The sequence below is a fragment of the Rosa chinensis genome, chromosome 2, assembly GCF_002994745.2.
Source record: "Rosa chinensis cultivar Old Blush chromosome 2, RchiOBHm-V2, whole genome shotgun sequence".
Taxonomy (NCBI): Eukaryota; Viridiplantae; Streptophyta; class Magnoliopsida; order Rosales; family Rosaceae; genus Rosa; species Rosa chinensis.
Genome location: NC_037089.1, coordinates 63,762,228 through 63,789,651, shown reverse-complemented (window position 1 = coordinate 63,789,651; position 27,424 = coordinate 63,762,228). Strand labels below are relative to the sequence as shown.

The following is a 27,424-nucleotide window of genomic DNA, read 5'->3' as shown; positions in this document are numbered from 1 at the left end:
TCTACTATTCCGTCCAAATTGGACATTAAGTTTGACTTTTGAGGGCTAAAATTGTCATTTCAACATAAAAAATTAAAAAAATTTAAAAATAAAATTTTCTTTCTGTTTTTTAGTTTTTTTATTTATTTATTTATTTTGTCTTCAACCTATACACCACAATTTATAATAGGTTTATAAAAATAAAAAAAATACTCTACGTGGTTGAAAGCCGCTTGCTGGTCTACGATATTTGTGATATATCTTTGATAAAGTGAAGAATTTTAGGATATATCCCCAATAAAGTGAAGAAATATTTGTAAAAAAATAATTTTACACTTTATCTGTAAATAAATATCTGTATATCCCCAATAAAGTGAAGAAATATCTATGTAAAATCATTTTTGGTCTACGATATTTGTGATATATCTCCAATAAATTGAAGAATTTTATGATATATCCCTAATAAAGTGAAGAAATATCTGTAAAAAATGATTTTACACTTTATCTGTATATCCCCAATAAAGTGAAGAAATATCTGTGTAAAATCATTTTTTACAAATATTTATTTACAGATAAAGTGTAAAATTATTTTTTACAGATATTTCTTCACTTTATTAGGGATATATCCTGAATTCTTCACTTTATTGGAGATATGTCACAAATATCGTAGATCAGCGAGCGACTTTCAACTACCTAGAGTATTTTTTTGTTTTTATAAACCTATTATGTATAGGTTGAAGACAAAATAAATAAATAAGAAGAAACAGAAAAACAAAAAATTATTTTTTTATTTTTTAAAAATTTTTTATGTTGAAATGACCATTTTATCCCTCAAAAGTCAAACTTAACGTCCAATTTGGACGGAATAGTAGAAATTGGACACGGGCACACGGCTGATTGAAATTGTAAAGTTTAGGGGGTAAAAATTCAAAATTGAAAGTAGAGGGGGTGAAATGATGACACCCCCAAACCTCAGGGGGTAAACTGAAATTAATCCTAAATTTTAAGGACAACCATTATAAGTCATTGCCTGATTGGTCTTCTGCAAGAAAATTCTACCTCTCACATAAACATTAAATGACAATCCGTAGAAGTCGTTGCTTAATTTGTCTTCTGCGAGGAAATTCTAGTTGTCATATAAACATTAAGCGACAACTCGCAGAAGTCGTCACCTAATTAATTGGCTTTCGAGAAATTGTGTCGCAGATTGTCATATATGCTACAAATTGCTTGTCATCAATAGGAACATGTGCTATAATTGAAATTTCCTCGTATATACCTTTTTTCATGAGAAATTTTAGGTTGTCGTAATGAAATTTCTCAGTTCTCCCTTGTGGTGCAACAAATGTCATTGTCATCCTACAACACTAATTCATCCAACCAAACAACCTGCCAGACCACCAAAAATACCAATAGAGAACCTATCAATGGAATTAGCTAGTATCAGAAAGGGACAACAACAACAAAAAAACTCAAAAGACTCGAGGCTAGATAACTAGAAAGACCGCAAAACTTAATCTCTAACAGAAACAAAAAATTAGAGAGAGAAGTTCTCCATGCTAGTTCATCAAAGAACTACTAAGAATTCAAAGAAAAAACTCGATTCACTGTCCAAAACCCTAAATTATCGTCGTCTCGTAGATTTGGTACTTGTGACACTAAACTCTTAAGACCATCTCCAATGGAGAGGTCAAAAATTTTGAGGTAAGTTTGAAATTTGACAACTACAAGGAATTGTCAATTTTGACAATTTTTCACTCCAACCCGTAGGTTAAAATAAATAAATATGTTATTATTATTATTATAATGTATTTAATTAAATCACAATTGCACTATTGCTTTATTTCTCTCCATCTTCTTCTCTTCTGCTTCTCTTCGCCTTCTTCTAGCTTTTCTAGGCAATTAGAAAAGCCACCATATTAACAAATTTGAACAGATCCAAGCAACTACAAGTAGCCCAGATTCCAACATCGCAAACACAATCGCAACCTTAACACTGTGATCGACCATGACGACACTCAGATGTGATCGGAGCTGCTTGAACCCAATTCTTTAGTTTTTCTTTCTAACTCCAAACTCTAACTCTCTTCCTCTCTTTTTCCCCAAATCTGAATGAAAATTTAATTTTTGGTTTGATATCAATGATTTTTGAAGATCTGGGTATTGTAGGAAGAAATAAAAAGATGAGAAAGAGCATGAATGACTTTGATCTGGGTAGCATGAAATTGAGGAGAACGATGGAGGAGAAGGGGAGAAACAATAAAAAATAAAATGACAGATGACCTGAGTTTGTCAAATTTGACAGATGAAACCAAAAATTGTCATCCACGGTAGATTTGAAGAATGGGTTGAAGAGGAAGAGATCTACCTTTTGTATCCGTTGAGCTCCACAGTGGATTTTGACACCACCGTTAAGAGATGCTCTAACAGAGAGGAACTCATTCTTTGTTCTCTTTCCTGAATAGGACTATAAATTCAAGTTCCCTTAATATGCCACGTGGTTAACAAAGTGAAAATAAAAAAATATACGTGAGGTCACACATTTCTATATATGTAACAAAGCACAATTATATATGGGAAACTTCTCTGATTTTTTTTTTTTTGGATGATATGGTAAACTTCTCTGATTAGAGATGAGAGTTTAAGTATATTCTAATCAAGGACAACAAGAACGTGACAATGATGCCCCAGACAATAGACAGACCACTATCGTCATCATCTACGTAACAATAGATGTGATTGTGTACGAAATACCCCATTATTTTACTAAATTAATGTTGCTTAATTAATACTTAAATTTCGCTATTTTTCTTCGTAGTGAGATTCGATTCGATCTTATTTTTAATCTCTAATTGTTAAGAGTTTTACATTTTTTTTTAAAGGGGTTTAGAACCCAGTCTAGCTGGAAAGCTCTGCCCCACGCTCGGTTCCATTTATTGAATTTAAAACTTGCATCAGGGGGAACATATAACCTGAACCCCGAGCTACATAAGTACTATTACAATAATCATTCTAGAGAACATCCTGAATAATAGCAGGGGTCTCCTCTAATCATACATTATCAATATAAAACAAACTAGCTAGGTGTGCAAACCTATTTGCAACACCATTAGCTTCACGATAGATATGACAAATCCTAACAAATTGAAAATAAGACATATAATCCTTACAATCATCTAGAATCCGACTAACCTCTGAGAAATTCTTCTCTCCGCTATTAAGTGCAGCAACTAGAATGACAGAGTCGCTTTCAATCTCAATTTTAGACCAACCCTGATGAATACCAATAAGTAAACCAGCTCTACACGCCTCAGCTTTCATATTGAGAACTGAGTGTATTGTGTGTAGAAAAGGCCTAGCCAAAGCAGCAATACCCATGCCAACATCATCCCTGACTACTACACCAATGCCTCCACATCCCACATCCGCTCTAATCTCTAATCGTTAAGAGTTTTTCATTTTGCATATTTGAATTTTGAGTAACACATATGAAGCGCAAGATACATGTGCACATATAGTGAAGAAAATCAACGTAATACCCCATTATTTTACTAAATTAATGTTGCTTAATTAATACTTAAGTTTCTCTATTTTTCTTCATAGTGCGATTTGATTCGATCTTATTTTTAATCTCTAATCGTTAAGAGTTTTGCATTTTGCATATTTGAATTTTGAGCAACACGTATGAAGCGCAAGATACATGTGTATATATAGTGAAGAAAATCAACGTTCACCAAATCAATCTAACAAGGTCAACTCCAAGATTATAACTATTTCAACTATAATTTACTATGTAAGGTGTAGATACCTCTCACTATACATGGATAGTTTGCTACCTCACCAAGCATAAACAACACCCTCATGGGATCCAACCGCTACTTGCATCTTGTAGCCCTATGTTCAAGCTATGCTACTGTATCCGGAAGAGGCAAATACGTCGCCGAGAAGCCACCTTCCTAGCCTTGCCAACATGCCTTCACAACTAGGCTTTTTAGACTAGGAATAGTGGTTTCTTATCCCACATTGGAAAACATGTAAAAGAAGGAGTCTCCTCCCCTATAAAAGGAGACTCCTTCCCACTTACTCATCATCTCATTACATACTTTGTAATCCCCTTTGGACTGCAAGGCCCAAACACACATAGTACAATATTCAAGTGGACGTAATCTCCCCCTAAGGCGGGAGACGAACCACTATATTTCTTGTGTGTGTGTGTGTGTGTCTCTCTCTCTCTCTCTCTCTCTTTCTCTAAAGCTAACTAGAGCTTTCGGTTCTAACGTTAACATTGATGCCGTCTGTGGGAAGCGAACACAAGGGCTTCGTCACTTAACATCGAGTTGAGTCATCTTAACATATTCTTAGTGGCAAGTTGTACCATCGGCCAAGTCAACGGCGAACAAGTCTAGTCAACACCAACCAACTCTGGTCAAACGCTGGAGAGCTAGTCAACGCTGACAAGGTTGTTCAACAGTGGTCAAACAATGGTCAACGACCATCTCAAAAAAGGTCAACGCCAACTAAAAAAAAAAAGGATTTTTGGTGATTCACTATGGACACCCAGAAAACCTCTGTGGACACCCATCCTATCTTCAATCATCATCCTCCGCTAGTTAGGACTGGCGCCAGTTTCAAATCACAGCTCGATTGCCACCGCCGAACTTCTGTCAGCTGCACCAAGCTTTTGTCAAGCTGCAGCACCGAGTTTTCACTAAGCCACAATGCCAGTAGGAGAAACCGCTAGACTAGGCTCCGCCCTTCCGGTCGAAGGCTCCGCCAACCCGCTGGCCAAGCTCGACTACTGCTAACCAAACCTCCATCAATGAGCTTCACTAGCTATCGACGTCAACGAGCTCCGCTCCTCCAAGATGCAAAACTGTTAAGCGAAAACTCCGCTCTGCTCAGCTTCACCGCTAGACAAGGCTCCGCCGAGCCGCACCATTGAAATTTACCGCCGAACTTCGCCTCTGGGATTCACCACAGAGTTTCACCGATGCCCAGTCTTCACTAAGCACTAGGTCTCTGCTGCGCACTAAGTCTTTGTCGACCATAAATTCCTCGCTGAGCATCAACTCTCCGCTGAACACCAAGTCCTCAGCTACACAAAGCTCCGCTCCGCTGGACGTCTTCTGGACAACATCTTTTTCGGTCAAGCACTGCTGGTTACAGTCTACTGGTCTACCACCGCTGCACATGCTTCCGATAAAGTAAAAAAAACTGACAGACACCCAATCAATCTGATTTGGACACCCAACATCATCCCCCATCGCCACTGCCAGGCCGCGCAGCCACAGGGACACCACCAGTATTTCTGGAGTACAACCACCGCTTATCATCATCACTGATCAAATGTATGCTGCATCTGCCAACCGAACACCAGCCTTCAAATGCTTTCTTCAAGCTTCAATTGTGTGGCGGTCAAGGCCTCGAACAAAGTTAAGCCCCTCTCTACATATCCTAATCAATTATTGAGGTAAAATTATATGCTTTTATAGGGTGAACATGTGAAAGCCATGCCCCTGCAGCAAAGGCATGGTATGCCCAATAAAATTGTACACTTATAGCACATAAAACATATGCATGCTCTAAGTGGAATATGCCAAAGACTAGCTCAATAGCTCCCATGTGCAATACACCAGTTGGAATTAGAATAGGTTCACCACCATGTGGTGCTTGCTAAACCCAGGCAGCGTTAGCATGGTCAACATGTTTCAATTACTATGCTAGTTTAAAATTATGCATGTGCCATGCATGTGATTATCCAAACATGTGTACCGAAGTTACTAATCGGCATGAGATCAATTAAATGCTATCTTCAAATATCCAAATGTCTCAATCAATGTCCCTACCAAACTCTACCTTACTATGAGTTTTTGGTCATTCATAAAAATCCGAAAGTGCATGTTTACAAACTTGTGACCAATTTCAGTATCTACTAGCATTCAAGTAACAAGGTATTCATTGATACTTTTCCCTTTACATATATTCATACACTTATAATGTATATGTTTACCATGTATACACATGGACACATATATTCACCTAGTACCATTGTCACCTAATGCCATGAATACATGTGGAACCATTGTATCGCTATGACCGCTGTGACACTCGAGTATGTGCACGTTAAATCTTCATTGCACATATTTAATCAATTTAATTATATGGACAAATGTGCTAATAATTTGCCTTATTTTATGTTAACGAGACACAAGCACAGTTTCAATCAACGCAATCATTAGCCTCTTACTATGGTGCTTCACCGGAGTAATGGAGCGTCATGTTTGGACAACTCCAACATGATTTGGGTATCTATGCCAATTTCAACTCCAACTCACTCCAAATCGACATAAGATAAGTCATTATATCTTATCTCTTACGCTCTTGCAAATAGATCATTTGCCATAGCTATATATTCTCCATAACCCTTAAGCATGCCTACAAAATGTTATTAGTAACTTTACTACAAGTACATACTACACACATACATGCTTAAATTCGCTTTCATGTGACATGCATCTAGAGGCTTGCAACACTTACGACTTAATTAAACATGCCCGGATAAACGACTTGCTCGAGTTGCGACTCGCTTGGGTATCGAGTATGGCCACGACTTGTGCTTCGGCCATGCCCGCATGCTCGCACAGCGCCTACACACTCAACTTCACCCACTTGCTTGATCAAGTCCAACATGCTTTACTTAAGCCCCAAGTTCACAAACGCTTCATACTATGTCACCGGGACTACTCCGACAATTTTATTTGGACACCCATTACATTTGCCACTATCTATTATGCGTGTTATATGGCCATAAGGTCCATATATACAAAGACCAATATTTTACATGTTCATACACATTAATGGAATATTGAATTCTTCTACTATTTGTTGCTTGCAACAAATCGAATTCTTTTCGCCTTCCATTAATACGAGCGGTAACCAATACAACAAAGCATTCTACATATGCGCGTTTTGCGTCTCATTGTACAGGTTAGACGAGTTCCTTCTTGCTTAAGGATTTCAGGGACTTGTAGGGGCTAGGCGCCTCTCGGACATTGTTTATGTTTGATGACTTCATGATTATAACTCCCCAACCAAGAAACTCCTCTTACTCGGGGACTTCGGGGACTTGTAGATACCTCTCACTATATACTATATATGGATAGTTTGCTACCTCACCAAGCATAAACAACACTCTCATGGGATCCAACCGCTACTTGCATCTTGTAGCCCTATATTCAAGCTACGCTACGGTATCCGGAAGCTACAAATACTTAGCCGGGAAGCCACCTTCCCGGCCTTGCCAACATGCCCTCACAACTAGACTTTTTAGACTAGGAATAGTGGTTTCTTATCCCACATTGGAAAACATGTAAAGGAAGGAGCCTCCCTCCCCTATAAAAGGAGACTTCTTCCCACTTACTCATCATCCCATTCCATAATTTGTAATCCCCTTTGGGCCGCAAGGCCCAAACACACATAGTACAATATTTAAGTGGACGTAGTCTCTCGCTAAGACATGAGACAAACCACTATATTTCTTCTCTCTCTCTCTCTCTCTCTCTCTCTCTCTCTAAAGCTAACTAGAGCCTTCGGTTCTAACGTTAACATAAGGTAATAGTTAATAGGTATTGTTTGGTAAAAACTCGGACTAATCTTGGTCTAGGGTTTGTAAATTTCTTGTTGTCTGGCAACGCTCGTCGCATGGTCAACGTTGACTCACCTCGCCGGCAAGAGGCTGCTGCAAACGGGAAATTGAATACTAGATGTCTGGGAGTTTCTTGGCTCGGGGTTTGGCTGGATGGTTTGGCAACCACCAGATGCCGTCTTACGCACTGTGGTTGTTTGTACAAGGATGGCGCGCCTCGTTAGGGACTTCCAAGACCTGTGAATCAAAGGTACTAGGCTGCGGTCTGGGGTGCTGGATCGGAGAGCACGACATCGTGGTGAAGCTGGTTCATAGCAGCAGTGCTAGGCGTGGGACATTGCGGCATAGGACGTGGCGGCATGGGTTGAGATGGCGTTGGGTAGCTACTGTGGGGACCGACAAAACTACTTCGGAACTATACATGCAGCAACCATAGGATGAGGAAGGTGGAGTTTGGGCTTGGGTCAAGGCAATCTTGCTGGGCCTTGAGTTTGGACCTCTTTTCTTGGGACTACCCTCTTAGGCTGGGGTGTTTTGCCCTAGTCCTATAATATAATTTTAGTTAGTCTAATTTCAATAATTTCCTTTCTTTTAGGAAGCTAAGCACTTTGTGCGTACTCTATGTATCTCTAGCGCCTCTGAAGTAGTACCAAATAAAAAGTTCCGCTATGCCTACGTACTTAAATGTCTAATGAGTGGGTCTATTTCTATGTACAACTGTGGGTACTACCGCTATCTTCTTGTCTGTCTATAGATTGCAGTGGAATGGTATGTAACAGCCTATTCTAGCTTGCGATGAATATATATTGGCACTCGATTTGGGTTTGATTCAAAAATAAGTATTGTTTGGTAAGTAATTAGATATAGCCCATTCTGTTTCTATAATGTGCTCTAATTCTATATATACTAATTGAGTGTTCGTCTACTGTAGCTTAGGAACAGTGACGGCTTAGTAACAGTACCGGCTGGAGCCGAGCCGGTACAGGAAAAGACACGTTTGCCCCTATTTCTTTAGTTTTTACAGATTCTGCCATTCGCACTTTTATACATTAGCTTGCGCTAGAATTTTTCCTTTCTCTCACCGCTCACTGCTCGGGTATGATTCATTCTTGCATGCGCTTGATCGATCTCTCCAATACCCATTAGACTGGAGGAATAGGATCAGCGCAAAACGAAACCACCGTAGGCGGACCAGGGGAAGACGGTGGATGGTAAGCGATGCCGCTAGGTGACAGGCGCGATTCGCATCTCGGGTGTCCAATCCCATTCAATAACTTCAAAGGTAAGACTTAACCATCTGATTTGTTTCAACAAATTTGCACCTGATTTGAATACCAGAAACTATACCATAATGCCATTCGTGTTGAATTTCATTTTTGGTCTTTGGTTGCATGTAATTTTTGTTGAATTTGTTCTTCATTTGTTGAGATAGCCTTCGTGTTCTTAGCTTCTGGGTTTTGATACTGTGTAATGATATCTTTATTCACAATTACTCATCACTTTTACTATGATTCTGGGTATAAAAGTTTCAGAGTACGAGAAGACATATGATTGGATGAGCAGAGAATTGAAATTTCATGTCTTGATGGTTTGCAGTTGCATGTACATACCGTAAGTTCTTCACAAAGACATACAAGTCTCATATCATTTAAGTATATGTATACTTCTGTTGCTATATAAATGCATGGAATCGTGGTACCAATTGATCAGGTCATTTTGTCAAAATGTTGATGACCAAGCTGGTACCAATTGAACAGGTCAATTGCAAAAGGATATAGATAGATGATGCATGTATCTGCTATTAACAGTAGGTGGTGAGTCAATTTTACATATATGTATGAGCTTTAGAATACTGTGATTTTCAGCAAGCAACAGAGAGTAAAGGATTTGAGTGGTTTTTACGATTGAGTATCCTAATATTCAACCATCATCTGTGTTCGATCTGCGAGAAAGATTGTATATGAATAAAGCAGCAGCAGCATCACGTGTCGGCCTGACTAGATTTTGTTATGGCTTTGTCTAACTTAATATTTTGTTGCTTAATGTTTTGGATCATGGACATTTTATTATTTTAGATATGAAAAATGCGTAGTGGAAGCTGGGTATATATTAACCTTAACATTGTTCTTTTTCCTTGGCAAATATAGCATATGTTGTTTTCAACAGCTTTAGTTTAATTTGAGTTTTAATAGCTTTTCAATGACTTTAGTTTCCTTGGCAAATATAGCAGAGTATATTTGCAGGTATGGCAAATCAATTTGATCCATTTCAAATTTGCAGGTATGACAAATCAAAATGATGGTTGGGCTGACAACAAAGGGATCTTCATTTTAAGAGGTATTTGCTTGGTTTCTTCAAAAATCAGTCTAAATCTTCTTAGCTGACTCATTTTGGGGTTGGGCTCTTAGATTGTTTTTCATTTGATCTCAGCGTTAGCATCTACAACTAGAGCCCAAGATGGTATCTTTTATTTAACAAATTCAATATATCACCGAGGTATATATATTTGTAGTTGCTCTGCATGCCGAACTTAGTCACTAATTTTCTACTCTCTGTTTAGGCTTCCAACAAAGCTTTTGCTGATGCATATGCGGTGACGGCAGTTAGCCAAGTTGTTGTTCAGCCGGAAAGTTCCAATTAAAAGAAGCAGAGTTCAAAGCTCCGTCTATCTAAGCTTCTATATATATAAATGAAAGAGGGGAGGATTTACGATCGTTCATCAGGTAAATCACAAATATTTCATGAGTAAGAATTTTGGAGATGATATGTTGTGGTTAGAAATATAGAGAACAGCTGAGAAATATATGAGCTGAAGACAGAAATGCAACTTCTAAAAGAGAATTGGGGCCATGATGAGCCATTATCTGTATCTACCATCCTATTACCTATTAATCATTTTGAATTGGTAAGCCTATAGAAGACAGAAATGTGCCTGCATTTATCCAGTTGATGATTTTGAACTGAATTATTATAGAATTATCTGGACAGGAGATTGTTGATTGCTATGTATAAGCAGGGTTTAATTTTATGTTTCGGATATTTATCTACAATTTACATAATATATGCAGTTCGTATTCTGTTCTGTAAATTACTCTCTCCTGGAAATTTCATTTGGGTGTTGACTAATTCACTATAGAAACAAAGAGTAGCCTTTTTACAGTTATTAAATTTCAATAACAAGATTCAACCATTTATCCTGCAGTGACTGATCAAGCATTTATAATTTATATCAAATATAATAGCAACATGATCAAACTATCATGCTAGCAATTTATCCTAACCAAATACCACATGTCTCAATAATAGAGCTCCTGCAACTTCTAGGTGTCTGTTCCTTTAATTACGCTGTTTTACTCACAAAATTTGTATCAGCATTCCTATTTACTTTTAATAGATTAGTCTCCAGCATAATGGTGTGAGCATGTACAACTTTTAAAGAAATGATCTTTGGTATCTCTGTTATGCTCAACAAGTCACCATTAATATCTTTGCCAGCCTAAAGCACTCTCTGATACGATCATAAACATTCCAGAGGAAAATCCTGCTGAAAATAATATGGTGACTAAATCCCCTCCTATATTTGATTTGATTTTGTAGTTTTTTTTTTCATTTTCTTTATGTTATTTGTTGCTAGGATGTCATTATTTCCAGTTTTTGTCGATCAGCATTGGGATTTGTTTGTTGTCTTGCAAGTTTTCGTGCTTTTGAGGCTGAAATTGTTACCTTTTTAATGTTTTGGTGTCATGATCTTCTGATTTCATTCCTTGGCCCTTTCAAATTTGTAGGGTTGCAGTTTATAAATATTGAGGCAGCAAAACCATTTTGATTAAGGTAATTGAACTTATTGGATTATCTCTGCAAATAAACTAAAATGATCAATCTCTTAACATTTGGTCCTTTTTGGTTTTTTCTATTATCAGAAATTTTTTGCAGATAGATAGTGTAGATAAGATTGATCTGTTTGGATCTTCTATTGTTGTTAGTTTGTGCAAATGAAACACTTCTTTTTAAAGTCTTACATTGTCTTATAACCATAGTTGTTAATATGATTAATATCCAAAGTTCCTGATTAGCATTTTCATTGTTATGAAAAAGTTTTATCACTGATGTGCCTAAGATGTCAGGTTGTGTTTATGCAGTATGATCGTGTGGTATTTGGTGCCTGCCACACTATCTTCACTACTTATTACGCCTTAGTCAGAGGGTATGTAAAACTATTTGATATGCTCAAAGTTTAATAAATTTTAGACATCCTGAATTATTTTTGCAATATCTTCCTTTAATATTTTTGACAAGTAATATTTATCTCCAGTATAGTTTCATCTCAATTGATGGACTTTGGTATGGTGTTAAGAACATCGAGTAATGGAGTGGAGTCGGAAGAAATCATACCAACTTCAATGGCATAGGTTCTCTCAAGAAGAATGTGCCAACATTGATACAGTTATTGGCATTGAGAAAAAAAAAACTCAAAACCAAGTCAAGCCATATGGTCTAGATAATGAAACTATTGGAGAGCGGATAAAGATCCAAATATAGCAGTACCTGAAGATGAGATTCTGGAAGAGTGTCAGAACGAGGACATCTTTTATGGGAATGATAGATAACCTTTTGTTGCATGCGATTATTTAGCTATTTCACATTTCTTTTGTACACTTGATTTGAATAGCTTGGATTCACTTTCAGCTTTAATATACTGTGTTTTTTAACCTCTCCATGTTCGATCTCTTTGGTCTAGAAAAAGATGGTCAAAACAATGCCCATTTTAGGTTTTAGGTTTGCAGCATGTTTTGGAATTTGGAGACTTCAAATCACTGTTCGATTAATGCTCAAGTTTTTTTTTGGATGAGTTTTTCTTTTTTATACTCTATTTTTCTTTTGCAATTTGTAAAATAAATACAATTTAAGTTAAATGTATGAGTTACTCTATTACGTATAATTTCAGGAAAACAACCCCGCGCAGTGCGCGGGGCCCACTTGCTAGTTTTTATGAAAGATAACATAGAATGACACTTCCATTACTATCTTGTTTATGTGCCCTAAATTTGATGCTTGTAATTTTAGCAATTTATGTATTACACAACCATTTATATTTCTGAATAGTTGTTTAATTACAAAAATACATAAATATATATATATATATATATATATATATATATATTTAACTAATAAAATACATCATGAGAAATTCTGATGTTTCTCTCCCATTCATCACAATTTACTTGGACGATGCTCATTTGTTATAAAAGAAAGGCTTCGACTAGGCTAACTGGTCACTTTCTAGTTATGCATCAGCTTTGTGTTTTTAACTGGTGACTTTTTTTCCTTTCACTACAATAAAAGTATGGTTTCTGATATTTTGATACATAACTTTGAGGATTGGAGATACTCAAACCACACTCACTGCTGATGTTGTGGAAATGCTCCTTGGAATTGATACAAAAATATTAGATTCATTCATATGAAAACTACTTATCTTATTTCTTGTATATCTTGAAAATATATGAAGAAAATGAAAATACAAACAGTTTTTTTTTTTTTTTTTTTTTCAAAAGAAAACATTAACCCCCCTAAAGATCAGAAGATTCTCTTGAAATCTTATACAACGAATTATCAAAAACTAACAACGGATTAATAGTTTTTAGGGGAAATGATCATTTACCCAATTTTAGCTTAAAATTTGCCCACTTACTCCACTAACAGTTTTTTAACCCCATTTACCCAAAACACTCTAAGCGATTATTTCCCCTTTACCCAATTAATTCTTTTTTATTCTTTTTATTTATTTTTGGGACTTTTTTGCCCTCTCCTTCTTTCTCACTTAGAGAGAAAAGTCATCCTCCACCTTGCTGTGCTCCGGTGACCAGCAACCGGTGACCGGACTCCGGCCACCGGTGACCGGAATCCGGCGACTGATGACCGGAATCCGGAATCCGGCCACCGTACTGTTGACCGGATTTCGGCGTCTGAATTTATTTCCCCCTAATAATACCTAGTAACCATATTATTACCCCCAGTAATCATATTATTGCCCCCCAGTAATCATATTATTGTCTCCCAATAATCATATTATTGTCTCCCAATAATCATATTATTGCCCTCTTAGTGAATTGCATAATCTCCCAAAACCAAAATGAATACACTACATGCACAATTGATCAATTAATATGCATATTATTGCCCCCCAAGAATCATATTATTGCATTGTTGATCAGATAGTAGATCATTGGCCTCCAATACAAAGTCCAATGTTTCTACTGCCCCCCAATAGACCACCAAAAATGCACCATTTTGTAGGATTCACAGATAATTTGACTTTAATACACAGAAAACAACAGGTAACTTATCAAAACACCACACTATAGTGATCCCTGTCCCTCATATCAAAGTCTACTGGGGGCCAATAATGTGTCTACTGCCCCCAGTAGACCATCAAACAAACCCCACAGTTACATTGCAATTCCTTCCTCATTCTCGGGGTTCACAGTGTACAAAAAAAAAAAAAGTGCTATGGGCACCCAAAAATTGCTCTGGGCACCCAAGAGTGTGAAGTCGGCCCCTCCTCCTCCTTCGCCGGACGACGACGACGAGTGCGCCAAGAAGAAGCACAAGCTTATCCTCGGAATCAAACACCAACAGCAAAATCGCAAACCTGGGATTGAGGACCTTGGGTTGGCTCCCTTTCAAGGTGGTCTCGGCGTCTCGGGCTGTCTAATCGGATTTGGAATCAGGTCAAGGTCGGGCTTTCGTGTTTGAGGTCGACGTTGATCTCCAGATTTGTGGTTTGACTTAGTGATTGGCACGGTGGTCCGGTGCTGCTTCTGATGAGGACAGGAATGGTTGCCTGGGCTCGATGATGGAGTAGCCAGCGATGATGGCCTAGAAGCCGCAAATGAGGCTGTTACCAGATCGACGACGGTGGTCTGGGTGAGGAGGTGGGAGAGAGAGAGAGAGAGAGAGAGAGAGAGAGTGTGTGTGTAATTTATGAATTAAAATAAGGGCGAAACTGTCAATAGCTGTTAGATTTGGTAAATGAGGTTAAAAAACACTTAGTGGAGTAAGTGGACAATTTTAAAGCTAAAATTGGGTAAGTAGTCACAGCCCCTAGTTTTTAATATACATGTTGTGTTCTGCGATATTTACTATATACTAAATCTCAGTGCACTGTTCCTGACTGTTCCTAAGGGACGGAAAGGACGGCTAAGTCCTCACTTTACCTTTTTTTACGGCTCGGCCATTGGCGTCTGAAGAGACCGTTCTGCCCTCCTTTGAGATTTTATCGTTCACACCGATCGTCCTTATCTTATTCTCTCTTCTAGAGCCGTCTAAACTAAATTCAGAGAGTGGGTTGCTTCTCATATTTTCTAGAGCCTTCTGATCTAAATTGCGAGAGTGTGATCTGGATTTCTATAATCAGTGGATTGCTTCTTTTGTCTACAATCGTGTAAGGAGGATTGAGAGGGTGAGTTTTTGTTTTTTCTTTTTTTTTTCCTGTGTTTGATGCCGATTTTTCGGTTTTGATTTGTGAACTTGGATTTGGTTTGGCTATAGAAAAAAAGGGAGAAGAATAGCGATTGGTTTTGGTTGTGAAGAAAAGGGAGAAGAAGAGCGATTGGTCTGCGTTGTTCGATATTATTCAGAGATCGAAGGTTTGCAAATTTTTCTTCCTAAGTTTTTCTTTGGCTTGATTAGGGCATGAGGAAATTTTCTTTTGGTTCCTGGTTAGATTAACTTTTTTGTTATATGCAATAGAAGGGACTGTGGTGCTTTGATTTGTGGCTTTGGTGGGTTTGGCGAGAGTGAAGATCGCAGGTTTGGACATTTTCTTCTACTTTTGTTTTTGTTAGTTGTGTTTTTAGTTGTTGTTGGTTTTGAATTGTTATGGGTTTTTACGTTTTAGGGCTTCTATTTGTCTACGGATTGGGGATTTAGGTGATTGAATGGAAAAGTTTCAAGCTTTGTTCCTGAAGTTTGGTAATTTGAATATTTTCATTGGATGGTGACTCGCTTGATTTCGTAGAATTACTTTGTCGTGTTCAATCAGATTAGTTGGTATTGATTTATTGAATTTGGTTGATTTGTAGATGTAGATTAGCTTTATGATTGTCAATTTGTGATTTTCAAAATGTTATTATAGTAGCCACTTTGCTTTTGATTTATGAACTTGAATTTGGTTTTTTTTTTTTTTTTTTTGTGTTTACCGCCTTTTCTGATTTGGGTTTTCTGATTGGCTTGAACTTCTTAACATAAAAAAAATAGATTATGAGTGTTTTTTGGTAGTGCTAAGTAATATAGGCCACATGGATTTATTTTTATATGTAATGCTGTATCCAATGCAATAGTCAATGATAATGCAGGAATTAAATAAGCAAAGAAAGTTGGTTATGAATCAAAGTGGTTTGAGTTTTTGAGATTTTGATCTGTGCTATTAATGCTAATATGTTATCTGATTGCTAAAATGTCATTTACAATTGAATGATTGTGTTTATAGTAATGTACAGTGATTGATTTTTAGCACGTTTGTATTTTCATGACTTGATCATTGAGTAAAGAAGTATGTATCATAGGATACAAGTAATGTGTAATGATGTTTGAGAAAAATATGTACTGGTGATATTGCCCGTTCTCTCAATTTAATTTTTAAGACTTTTATTTTGTTTTTTTTTTCCCTCCTTTTATTTAGACCTTTGGCTGCACAATATTTTACACGCATTATTGTTCATAGAATTTTATATAGGTTTCTGGGTTTTCTTATAATGATCAAATTAACAGTGTTCAGATACTTCCATGTTCTGTGTGAGAGATTCTTTCTTTTGTTTTCTACAGTGTACATCCTAGAACGCTTTTTGGTTTCTTGCCAAGTGTTTTCAGAGTATATGCATCATTTTCATGGTTTCTTTTCGATTAGAATCACACGACTGGTTTTTTAATAAATTCCAGAATTATTTGATTAGTCATTGGTGATCATATAGTAATAACAGTATGAAATGTATAGTGGTAGGGAAGCTTTTTACTGAGCATCAAATTATGTGTCTAATTTACAAATCAGAAACATGTATGCAGACAGTGATTGCTGTTTTGTTTGTAAGATTGGAAAACGTAATATAGAGCGGTCGCTAGAAGTTCTTACTGAGTGTATTTTGGTTGCTTATTATGATTGAAAGAATAAGAGTTAAAAAAAGGATATTTCCAGAATAGTAATATACTGATATTTATTAGATTTATTTTGACTTCATTACTTTGTAATGTTTAGAGAAGTGTGATAATTATTTTGTCTCTCTTCTGCAGATTCTATGCAAAAAAGTTTGAGGGTGATTTTCTTGCTGCTGTTCGTTTGTCTGTTATTTAGTGCTATCTCAATCTATTATTTTGATTCAGGTATATAGTCTAAAATTTTATTAGATGATTGTTATATTGAATTTCTTATTTGCATGATTGTACTAATATTGAATTGTCTAATTGTTATCATTTCATTTTGTAGATTCTGCGAACAGTGTGCAGTTGAAATTTTCAAGTGGTTTGAACTCAGGTATCCATTGTAAAAAAACCTGTGAATGCTACTAATCCTCTAAAGTGATTGTTGGAGGTAGAAATAAGTTTTTTTTTTTTTTGCCCCCTTCTTACCGACCTGAAAATAGATATAGAAGTGATCATTCTGGTATTTGTTTTTGACAATAGCATGTCTTTTTCATTCATGAACTGGGTTTCGATATAGCGTAATGATGCAGTTTAAATTTTTTTACTGGAGGTGTTAAAAAGTTCTTCTTGATACATGAAACATGCACTAGAATCTGTAGCAGTTCTAAAAACTGCAGTTGGTAACTAAGTTTTTTATCTCAGTATGTATCCTTACTCTGTTTATTATTTGGAATGATTCTGTTGCCTCAATGCCGAGTCAGTTTTGTATGTAAAAGCGCATTAACAGCTGAAAATTTTAACTTCATTTGCTAACCAAATTTTTGATTTCAGTATGTATCCCTAAATTTTGTTTATGATTTGGAATGATTGTGTTGCCTCAATAATGAGTGAGTTTTGTGTTTTCAAGTAAAACTATGTAAAAAAGCTCATTAACAGCTGATAATTTTTTTGAATACAGTGATGTCGACAAAGACTACAAAAAGAAAGCTAAGGAGAATTTCTCAAGACAATAATGAAGATGGTCAAGATAATCAAACAGAAACACAAAGAATGTTTAATGATGAGAGTTTTGCTACTGTTTCAAATATGGACGCACATTGTCAGAGAAAATCACGAAGGTTGAAAAAAGGTAAGCATGTATTATTAGCTTTACTGTGTTTCTCTGAATCAGTAATTTTCACAACATGTGTTTTCTGTTTACAAATTCAAAATAGCTCACATTATTGAAATTTTGATCACAGCATGTCAACCGATGATGATGGAAGAGAACCAAATTCTGCACAACAGTGATGAAGATCGAAATACATGTGATCATCGTGATAAGCAAATTAGAAGTGATCAACAACATCGTGGTGCGATTGTAAATCAGATGTTCTTTGCTGATCAAAACACAGATACTAATAGTACAACTGCTATGGGTAATTCTCATAATATTTAATAGTTCTGAAGATTAGTAGTGTTTTGCAATTGATACAAACTTTTGAAATCAACAATGTAATTGTGTTTTCATGATAATGGTGTATATTTTTTATGAATTAACAATATGATTGATTTTGAATAACAGGTGAATCTTCGCATTCAATCGGTCAAGCAATATATCAAAGAACTTTACAAGGTAATCTTTGAGAAATTTAATTGATTAGCTTTCATCAACTATTAATTACATAAATTGTTTGACAAATAAAAAAAAATTGTGATGGTAGGATTGATTGTGAACTATGAAGATTCTGGAGACAATATTTATAAATGCACTTATTGCGATGCATATTTTTGGTTCGAAGAAGCTCTAAAACAATCATCTACAAATGCAGAAATTATATATACAAATTGTTGTAAAAAAGGACAAGTCAGACTTCCAAAGCCTAGACCAACTCCCAATTTTCTTACAACATTATTAGACGACAAAGTTTTTAAAGAGAATATTAGAGTTTATAATTCAATGTTTTGTTTTACATCGATGGGAGCAGCAATTGATCATAAAATAAATGCTGGATTTGGTCCTTATATATTTAAAATTAGTGGGCAAGTACACCATTTAATGGGTTCTATGTTACCTTCTGAAGGTGAATCTCCTAAATATGCTCAATTATATGTATATGATACAAAAAATGAAATTTTAAATCGTATTAATGCTATTGACCCTACTCATGTTAATCAAAATATCAAATTAGATATTGTTGAGGGACTTATTAAAATGTTTGATGAAGTCAATGAATTAGTAAAACAATATCGCACAATGAGAGATAAATTTGAAAGTCATTCCTTATCTTCATTTAATATGAGTATACTTAATTGTGAATCTATCGATGGTAAACAATATGAAAAACCAACAAGCGAAGAAATTGGTGGTTTAATTGTTGGTGATATTGGAGAATATAATTCAAATAAAGACATAATTATTGAATCAAATAATGGGTGCTTACAGCGAGTTTCTAAAATACATCCAAAATATATGTCATTACAATATCCAATTCTTTTTCCATATGGTGAAGATGGATATAAACCAGATTTACGAATGGAACGAATTGGAGCGAATCGTGAACAAAAGAGAGAGAGAATGTCAATGCGAAGTTACATTGCATATCAAATTCAAGATAGAAATTATGAATCAAATACTTTATTACAAGGTGGACGATTGTTTCAACAATTTTTAGTCGATTCATATGCAACTGTCGAAGAAAATCGTTTAGATTGGATTAGAAAAAATCAAAAAAATTTTAGAAGTGAAATTTATAAAGATATGTATAATGCATCTATAGCTGGAATCAATAAAGGTCATAACTTAGGACAGAAAATTATTTTACCGAGCTCTCATACTGGAAGTCCTAGAGATATGATCAATAATTATCAAGATGCTATGGCAATTTGTAGACAATACGGTAATCCTGATTTATTCATTACTTTTACTTGCAATGTTAAGTGGATAGAAATATCAAGATATTTAGAAAAAAATACTAAATGTAAAGTTGGAGATAGACCTGATATAATTTCAAGAATTTTTAAAATAAAATTACAAAATATGATTACTTATATCAAATCTGGAGAACCTTTTGGACAGATTGAAGCAGATGTTTGCACGATAGAATTTCAAAAAAGAGGACTTCCTCATGCTCATATGTTATTTTGGTTAAAAAAAAATTATAAATGTTATACAGCAGCTGACATAGATTCTATTATTTCAGCAGAATTACCAGACAAAAATATTAATCCAGAACTTTTTGAAATTGTTAGTCAATTTATGATTCATGGACCTTGCGGACAAATAAATTCAAAATCTCCTTGCATGCGAGATGGAAAATGTTCTAAATTTTTTCCAAAACCATATAATGCAAATACTATATTTGAGGCAAATTCACCTCCAATTTATAGACGTCGTGAACATCATACCAAATTTGTGATAAAAAATGGTATGCATATTGGTAATAATTTTGTTGTACCTTATAATCCAATTTTATTATTAAAATATAATGCTCACATTAATGTTGAGTCATGCTCTCAATCTATGTTAATTAAATATTTATTTAAATATATTAATAAAGGACCAGATCGAGCTCGAGTTTTATTACATGAAGATTTGAATGATGAAATTCAAACTTATCTTAATTGTCGTTATTTAACTCCTCACGAATCTGTATGGAGATTATTTGAATATCCAATTCATCATCGACATCCTGCTGTTCAACATTTACAAATTCATATGCCTTCAGAACAAAATATTGTTTTTAATGAATCTCAATCTCTTGAATCAATAATTAGACATAAGAGTACAGAAGATACTATGCTTACTGCATGGTTTAAAGCAAATGAAAATTATCCAGAAGCGCGTCAATTAACTTATGTAGAATTTCCAACTAAATTCGTTTGGCATAATGACAAAAAATATTGGGCACCAAGAAAACAATACCAAACAATTGGTCGAATAAGAAATGTACCTCCTACAGCAGGAGAATTATATTATATGAGGTTGTTACTAAATGTTCAGAAAGGTTGCTGCAATTTTGATTCAATAAAAACAATTAATGGTGTTGAACATTCTTCTTATCAAGAAGCATGCCGATCTTTAGGTTTACTGGGTGATGATAAAGAATGGATTGAAGCATTAACAAGTTCCTCCTATGTAGCAACAGCTTATGAAATACGGCAACTTTTTGTTACAATAATTTTATTTTGTGACGTTGCAAATCCTCAAATGCTATTAGATTTACATTGGTCAAATATGTGTGATGATATCATATATAAAGCTAGAAATGAAATTGGAAATCCGAATCTAACATTGTCTGACTCAGAATTAAAAAATCGACTACTATTTGAATTAGAACAGATATTCAATTTATCGTCAAGTTCTCTAAAAGATCATCAATTACCAATGCCTGATACAAATAACATGCTACAATTAGACAACAAATTATTAAGAGAAGAACTAGATTATGATTGTTTTGAATTAAAACACCAGCATTCAAATTTGGTTACTAAATTAAATACATGTCAAAAAATTGTTTATGATGAAGTCATTAAAGCAATTGAAGAAAAAACATGTAATACTTTTTTTATTCATGGTCATGGAGGAACTGGCAAAACTTTTTTATGGCATACAATAATAAGTAAATTAAGATCTGAGGGAAAAATTGTTTTAGCTGTTGCTTCATCTGGAATTGCATCGATATTACTTCCAAATGGTAGAACTGCTCACTCTAGATTTAAAATACCTCTTACAATAAATAATTTATCAATATGTCCAATAAAAAAAGGTACTCATCTTGCAAAATTAATTGAGAAAACAGAATTAATTATTTGGGATGAAGCTCCAATGTGTCACAAATATTGTTTTGAATCATTAGATAAATGTTTACGTGATATTTTATCAAATGAAAATAATATGCAAGTTGAAAAACCATTTGGCGGTAAACCCATTTTATTAGGAGGAGATTTTAGACAAATTTTACCCGTTATAGCAGGAGGAACTAAAGAGCAAGTAATTGAAGCTTCATTAAATCATTCCTACCTTTGGCAATCATTCAAAATATTTCAGTTAACAGAAAATATGAGACTATCAAAAGAAAATTTAAGTGATGAAGATAAAAAAAATATTTCAACTTTTGCACATTGGTTATTACAAATCGGAGAAGGTCAAATACGTTCGGTCGATTATGAACATGATAAGGATACATCTTGGGTTGAAATTCCAAATGATATACTTATTCATAGTTATACAAATCCAATAGAGGCAATTTTTTTGGCAACTTATTCAAATTTTAACATTAACTACAATAAATTTGATTATTTAAAAGAACGTGCAATAGTGACACCTCGAAATGCTGTTGTCCATGAAATAAATAATTACGCTATAAACTTATTACCAGGTAATACAACAACTTATTTAAGTTCAGACACTATTTCATCAAATTCTAAAAGTAATGAAAATATTGATCTTTTGTATCCAATTGAATTTTTGAATAAACTTGAATTTACTGGATTACCATCGCATAAGTTAACTTTAAAAATTGGAATGCCAATCATGTTATTAAGAAATTTAAATCAAGTTTCTGGATTATGCAATGGTACAAGATTAATCATTACAAATTTATTTGATCGATTAATAGAAGCCAAGATATTGACAGGAAATAATACCGGTCAAAAAATTTTTATACCTAGAATTATTCTTACAACAACTGAAAATAAGTGGCCATTTATTTTTAAAAGACGTCAATTTCCAATTAGACCATGTTATGCTATGACAATTAACAAAAGCCAAGGTCAATCACTAAATCAAGTCGGTATATATTTGCCAGAACCTATTTTTACTCATGGACAATTATATGTTGCGCTTTCAAGAGTTACATCAATAAATGGTTTAAAAATTTTAATAAATAATAACAACAATATACCAAACAAATATACAAAAAATATAGTTTACAAAGACGTTTTGCAAAATTTATAAATTCAAAGATATATTGCATTATATATTCATATAATTATGAATAACTTTTTCACTTGAAAATACAAATAATGAATATTTTATAGACTTTATTACCATTGTTTTTTATCTTTATTCAATATTATGAAATAATATTTGAAAAATAGAACAGTTATGTATCCACATACATTTACATTCTCTTTCATATTCAACTGTGATCCCAAAATTGTCACAATCAATGGAGAACCCAGATTTCAAGCTAGACGAAACCACTTTCAGTCATGTTTGCAGTTTGTTCCCCATTGAGTTTCAATTTGAAAAGTCTTCAAATCAACATAAAAAACCAAATTCAAAATACACCAGGATATATTGCCAAACAGTTCGAATGCAGACAAAAGGAAGGTTTGTGATGGTTCCAGATTTCACACAGTGTGTTTCAAAGGGATTAACTTTACGATTACGATTTTATCCTGATACCTTCATTATATAAGAAACATCTCCACTACTATTTTGTTTCGAGAAGTCTCCGTCACTCTCTATCTTTTCTCTTCACCAACATCAGAACTTCCCATCAAGATCAACACCAATCAAAGCTCGGTAAGATTTTAACTTGATGTAATCAGTATATTAGAATAAGTATTGATCTTTTACTCAAGTAGTTTGTATTCTTTACTTTGCTAATCTATACTTTTCATTTTCAACAGCTCTCATATTCTGATTCGGTTGATAATCTGAGAAAAGAAAATCAGATTAAAAACAAATATAACAGGTCTAATCTCTAAAGAAACTATCTTGCTTAATTTTTTTTATTTTTTACCTACCTTTTCATTCTGGTAGAGTTTACATGACACTGGTGATTGGGCGAACCAGAAGAGGATGAATTAACTTTGGATATCACCTAAATTAAACTTATGTTTTTGTTGAATTAGTATTCTTGCTTCTCTGCTTAAATGGATTTTCTTTTTGTTTTACTTGGTATGTTTATCTTTAGTTTTTTTTTCCACCATTCCAGCAGCTATCTTCTTTGCATTTCATATGATTATTATTATAAACACAATATATTATGCTCAAGGATTTGTTTGCAGCCGACTAATAATTCAATAAACTGATTAAATTAGTTACAAGTTGATTGTCAAAAAAGCTAGAGTAAAAGCATTGCTAAAGGATAAACAAGCTGCACTTGAAACATTTGGAACTTATGTTGAGGTAGGTGGGAAACAATATTCTATTACTCATTTTGGTTGCTTTGTTCATAGTTCTTTGTCATTGTACTTCAAACACTCAATACATGGTTTTGGTTTTTTTTTACAAAGTCATTGACTGGAGATTCAAGGGACAAGCCATTTCTAAGGAGAGATCTGACAGGAGTTTCCACAGTAATATGCCCAAATGTATGCAATATCTGGAACTTACTGACTTAATTTTGTCCTCCTATATTATCGCGTAAAGCATGCTCTATACATTATACATGGATCCCAATTCACCAACTTTAAATCACTCTACCTTTTATATTCTTGCATCGTAATTTTCCTTTGAGCGTGATATTGTAATCTGTATCTACTGTTGCAAAGCCATTTAGTTTCTTAGTTGTCTTAATTTCTTTGATATTTTCACTTATTACTCTACATTTACTTTCATAAATCAGATTACAAACATATGTTTGCTTTGTAATGTAAACATCAGGAAACAACAAGGCCTACGTTAGTTCGAGAGATAACAGCTTTTCAGCTGAACTTCAGAATGAGAGCTCGAGTTACAAGGCAATGGAGGCTTGCTTTGCCGCGGGATTTGTTGTTGTTAATGTTGCAAAAATGATGTTGCAAAAAGGTTATACTCTCCTTCACTGTACTGCCATATATTTGTGTGCCACAGATTTCCTTTTCATTTTGTTTTGACAGTGATTATATCTTTGCCTGGTATCAGAAAAATGTTTCTATCAACCCTGCAATATAGGATCAATTTTCAAACCAAAACTTCAGGGGAAGTTTCTGGCTACAGAAAATTTCTTTCACACATCCAAGGTTTTGTCCTCTCCATGCTTCAACATCATCAGTTTATTAAGTATTATTTTGTTAAGCAATTTTGATCTAATGTTCATTTGGGAGAGGTAACAATGATACCTTTTTTTTTCCCTGTTAAGAATGTATACAGTAGCTCAACAGATGCATTTAATATTGTGTTTCTTACACCCTCCTTTTTTCCTGTTAAGAATGTATACACTAACTCAACAGATGCATTTAATATTGTGTTTCTTACACCCTCCTTTTTTACTAATTGCTATTCTGTTAAGAAGATTTGCTGCAGTGTTGCTTCTCTTCAGCATATTCTGTGGCCTTACTTCATAACAGTCTTGCAATCTCTTTGGATGATGAAAGGTATACTCATTTTACTCCAGAATTTTATACCCTCAATTACTCAATTAGAGACAAGACTGACTTAATACAGTTTGCTACTCAATTGATTTTGTTGTTGATTTTGCTAGGATTGTTTTTCATTTCATGTATTCTTTTTTATTTCAGTTACATGCAATCTTATTTCTCATTTGATATTCCAGGCGTTATCAAATACCAATATCATAGTGATGCTGTGCTTAATACATACAGTATTTCTCTAGAGAAGCAATTGACTTAGTTTGAAGGACGTGTTTAAAGAAATAATCTTAGTTTGGGTGTTTGTAGAGAGAATTTATAATCAACATGTAGGAATAGTGATAATTGCACCACTATTATGCAAACGTCGAACTTTAACAACAAGGTATTGTTTACCTTTTACATGTGATCTATCAGTTACTCTCTGCATAAGATGTTCTACTCATTGCTCTTAATTCTCTATTCTTCCAGACACTTTTGAACTTTACTTGCATTGATCACTGGATTGTTGTCCACTTCAGCTTGACTTTCGTAATAGTCGTGTATTAAGAATGCAAAAAAATTTTCAATACCCTCATATCTGATTTAAGATTCAGGGCTAACACAAAAAGTTGAATTGCTTCTTCAATCTTTTGGATTAGAAATATGCAAACATGCCTAGCATCATTGCTATATATCCTGGTGTACCTTACTACTAGAAGAATGTTACTACGTCATTGTTTTCGTGCTTGAACAGGATATAGTACTGGGAAAGATGCAAACTATGTTATTATCTTATTGGTTCATATTTCGAAAAATCTTTTGCTTACATACAGTATTGCTAATATAGGTTAAATATTCTTGCTGAACTGCTGTGTTTTGGGGATCGAGAGTTCTATAAAGATAGCTGAAATGCAAAAATAGTTGAGGAGGTAAAACCACCTTCTTATCGGCACTTGCCAGAAAACTGGACAAATCCCTAGGGTGAGTATTTGAAAACATACATGTACAAAAGCTCAACAGCAATAAAATGAAGGTTGACAAATGTCATAAAATATGAAGACTTTTGTTTACCTCAGGTTACAGGGGAGATTCCATACAATGATTACAAGCTAGATCAGTTTGTTCCTCAAAAAACTGTAGCGTACATAAGCCAACACAACCTTCATGTACCTGAGATGATTGTAAGAGAAACAATCGAGTTTTCAGCCCGCTGTCAACGTATTGGAAGCAAAGTTGGTACACTCCTCATCTCCTTTGAATTTTTTTTTTTCAGGTTAGTTCTTCATTTCCATCATTGACATGTGAAGTTAGATTTGCTCATGCAAATATAATACTAGAGGTTAGCAGGAGAGAAAAGGAAGCAGGAATTGTTCCTGATCCAGATATTGACACCTACATGAAGGTAACCATAAAATTGAACGGTATTGCCTTTGATAAATTTACTAGAAATAGAGATTAACATATACAATGCTGGCAGACAATCTCAGTTGAAGGACAAAAGAAAAACCTCCAAACTCACTGTTTTGAAGGTAAATACTTCTACTAGATATTGATATTCATATAGATATTTAAGCCCTGACTATTCATTGGATCGGAACAATTAGCTGTCATGATTTCTCTGTACTTTTCCTTTATCCCAATTGTACGTATCGTTATGTTTTTTGTCTGTATCAGTTGATCTTCTGTGGTTTTTCACTATTAATCCTAAGCTGTTACGATATGCAGTGAACACCAGATGTGGCACGTCTCAACACCAGATGAGGCACATCTCAACACCAGATGAACCAATTGAGGGAATTTAATGTTTTTTCTCATGTCCAACCATTTTTGTAACCAGTATCAAAAGCAACTTGAGTTAGAATGTTGATTTTGGAAAATCGTCAATAGCCAAGCTTAGTCTGTTTGGAACTTTGATTTTTGAAACATGTAAATATATGAATCTGGTTAGAACACCAGATTTTGAGATACGTAAACGTATATTGTTCGATAAAAAATGTACACAGCATCACACGAGATGTCTACCTAGACTCCAAGTTAACCTATATGGCAATTTGTCAGTTCAGTTTATCTTCACCCTCAAGTTTCAGACTTTGGAAGGCGAAAAGCTTGCAATGGAAAAACAGATTAGGGCATTGAAGGGAGGAATTGATGAAATTAGGAACAAAGAATCAAGTCATACTCCCGCAGCAACTGTTGCTAGTATATAACAAAGAAGAGATAAAGGAAAAGAAAAAAAAATGCGGCCACATTTTTTTCTTTATTTTGAGAAGAAAAATACGGCCACATGAAAAAGTCTAGTATGCATATTGTACATGTGGAGGTTTTCTTTTTTGTTGCAATAACTTCAAACTGCTGTAGTCATTAGATCCAACGGCCAAGAAACTAAAGGGCCCGCAT

At 34.7% G+C, this 27,424-nt stretch overlaps 1 protein-coding gene and 1 long non-coding RNA gene across 3 annotated transcripts; both read left to right on the top strand.

The window, feature by feature from the left end:
- Positions 1-8,718: 8,718 nt before the first annotated feature.
- Positions 8,719-12,523, top strand: LOC112190594. 2 transcript variants are annotated; one of them, XR_002932461.2, is made up of 7 exons: positions 8,719-8,906; positions 9,151-9,235; positions 9,905-9,961; positions 10,185-10,347; positions 11,410-11,455; positions 11,764-11,828; positions 11,937-12,523. It is a non-coding gene; the product is annotated as an uncharacterized LOC112190594 (long non-coding RNA). The 2 variants fall into 2 exon arrangements; XR_005805964.1 differs by having other exon boundaries at positions 11,749-11,828.
- A 2,422-nt stretch (positions 12,524-14,945) lies between these two features.
- Positions 14,946-27,234, top strand: LOC112184747. The gene is made up of 12 exons (XM_040513534.1): positions 14,946-15,086; positions 15,176-15,273; positions 15,377-15,436; positions 16,913-17,002; positions 17,106-17,153; positions 17,721-17,891; positions 18,004-18,180; positions 18,327-18,377; positions 18,466-18,788; positions 26,104-26,208; positions 26,301-26,429; positions 27,091-27,234. The coding sequence occupies exons 4-12, from the start codon at positions 16,918-16,920 to the stop codon at positions 27,232-27,234; spliced, it is 1,233 nt and encodes a 410-aa protein (XP_040369468.1). The 5' UTR covers positions 14,946-15,086; positions 15,176-15,273; positions 15,377-15,436; positions 16,913-16,917.
- Positions 27,235-27,424: the final 190 nt, after the last annotated feature.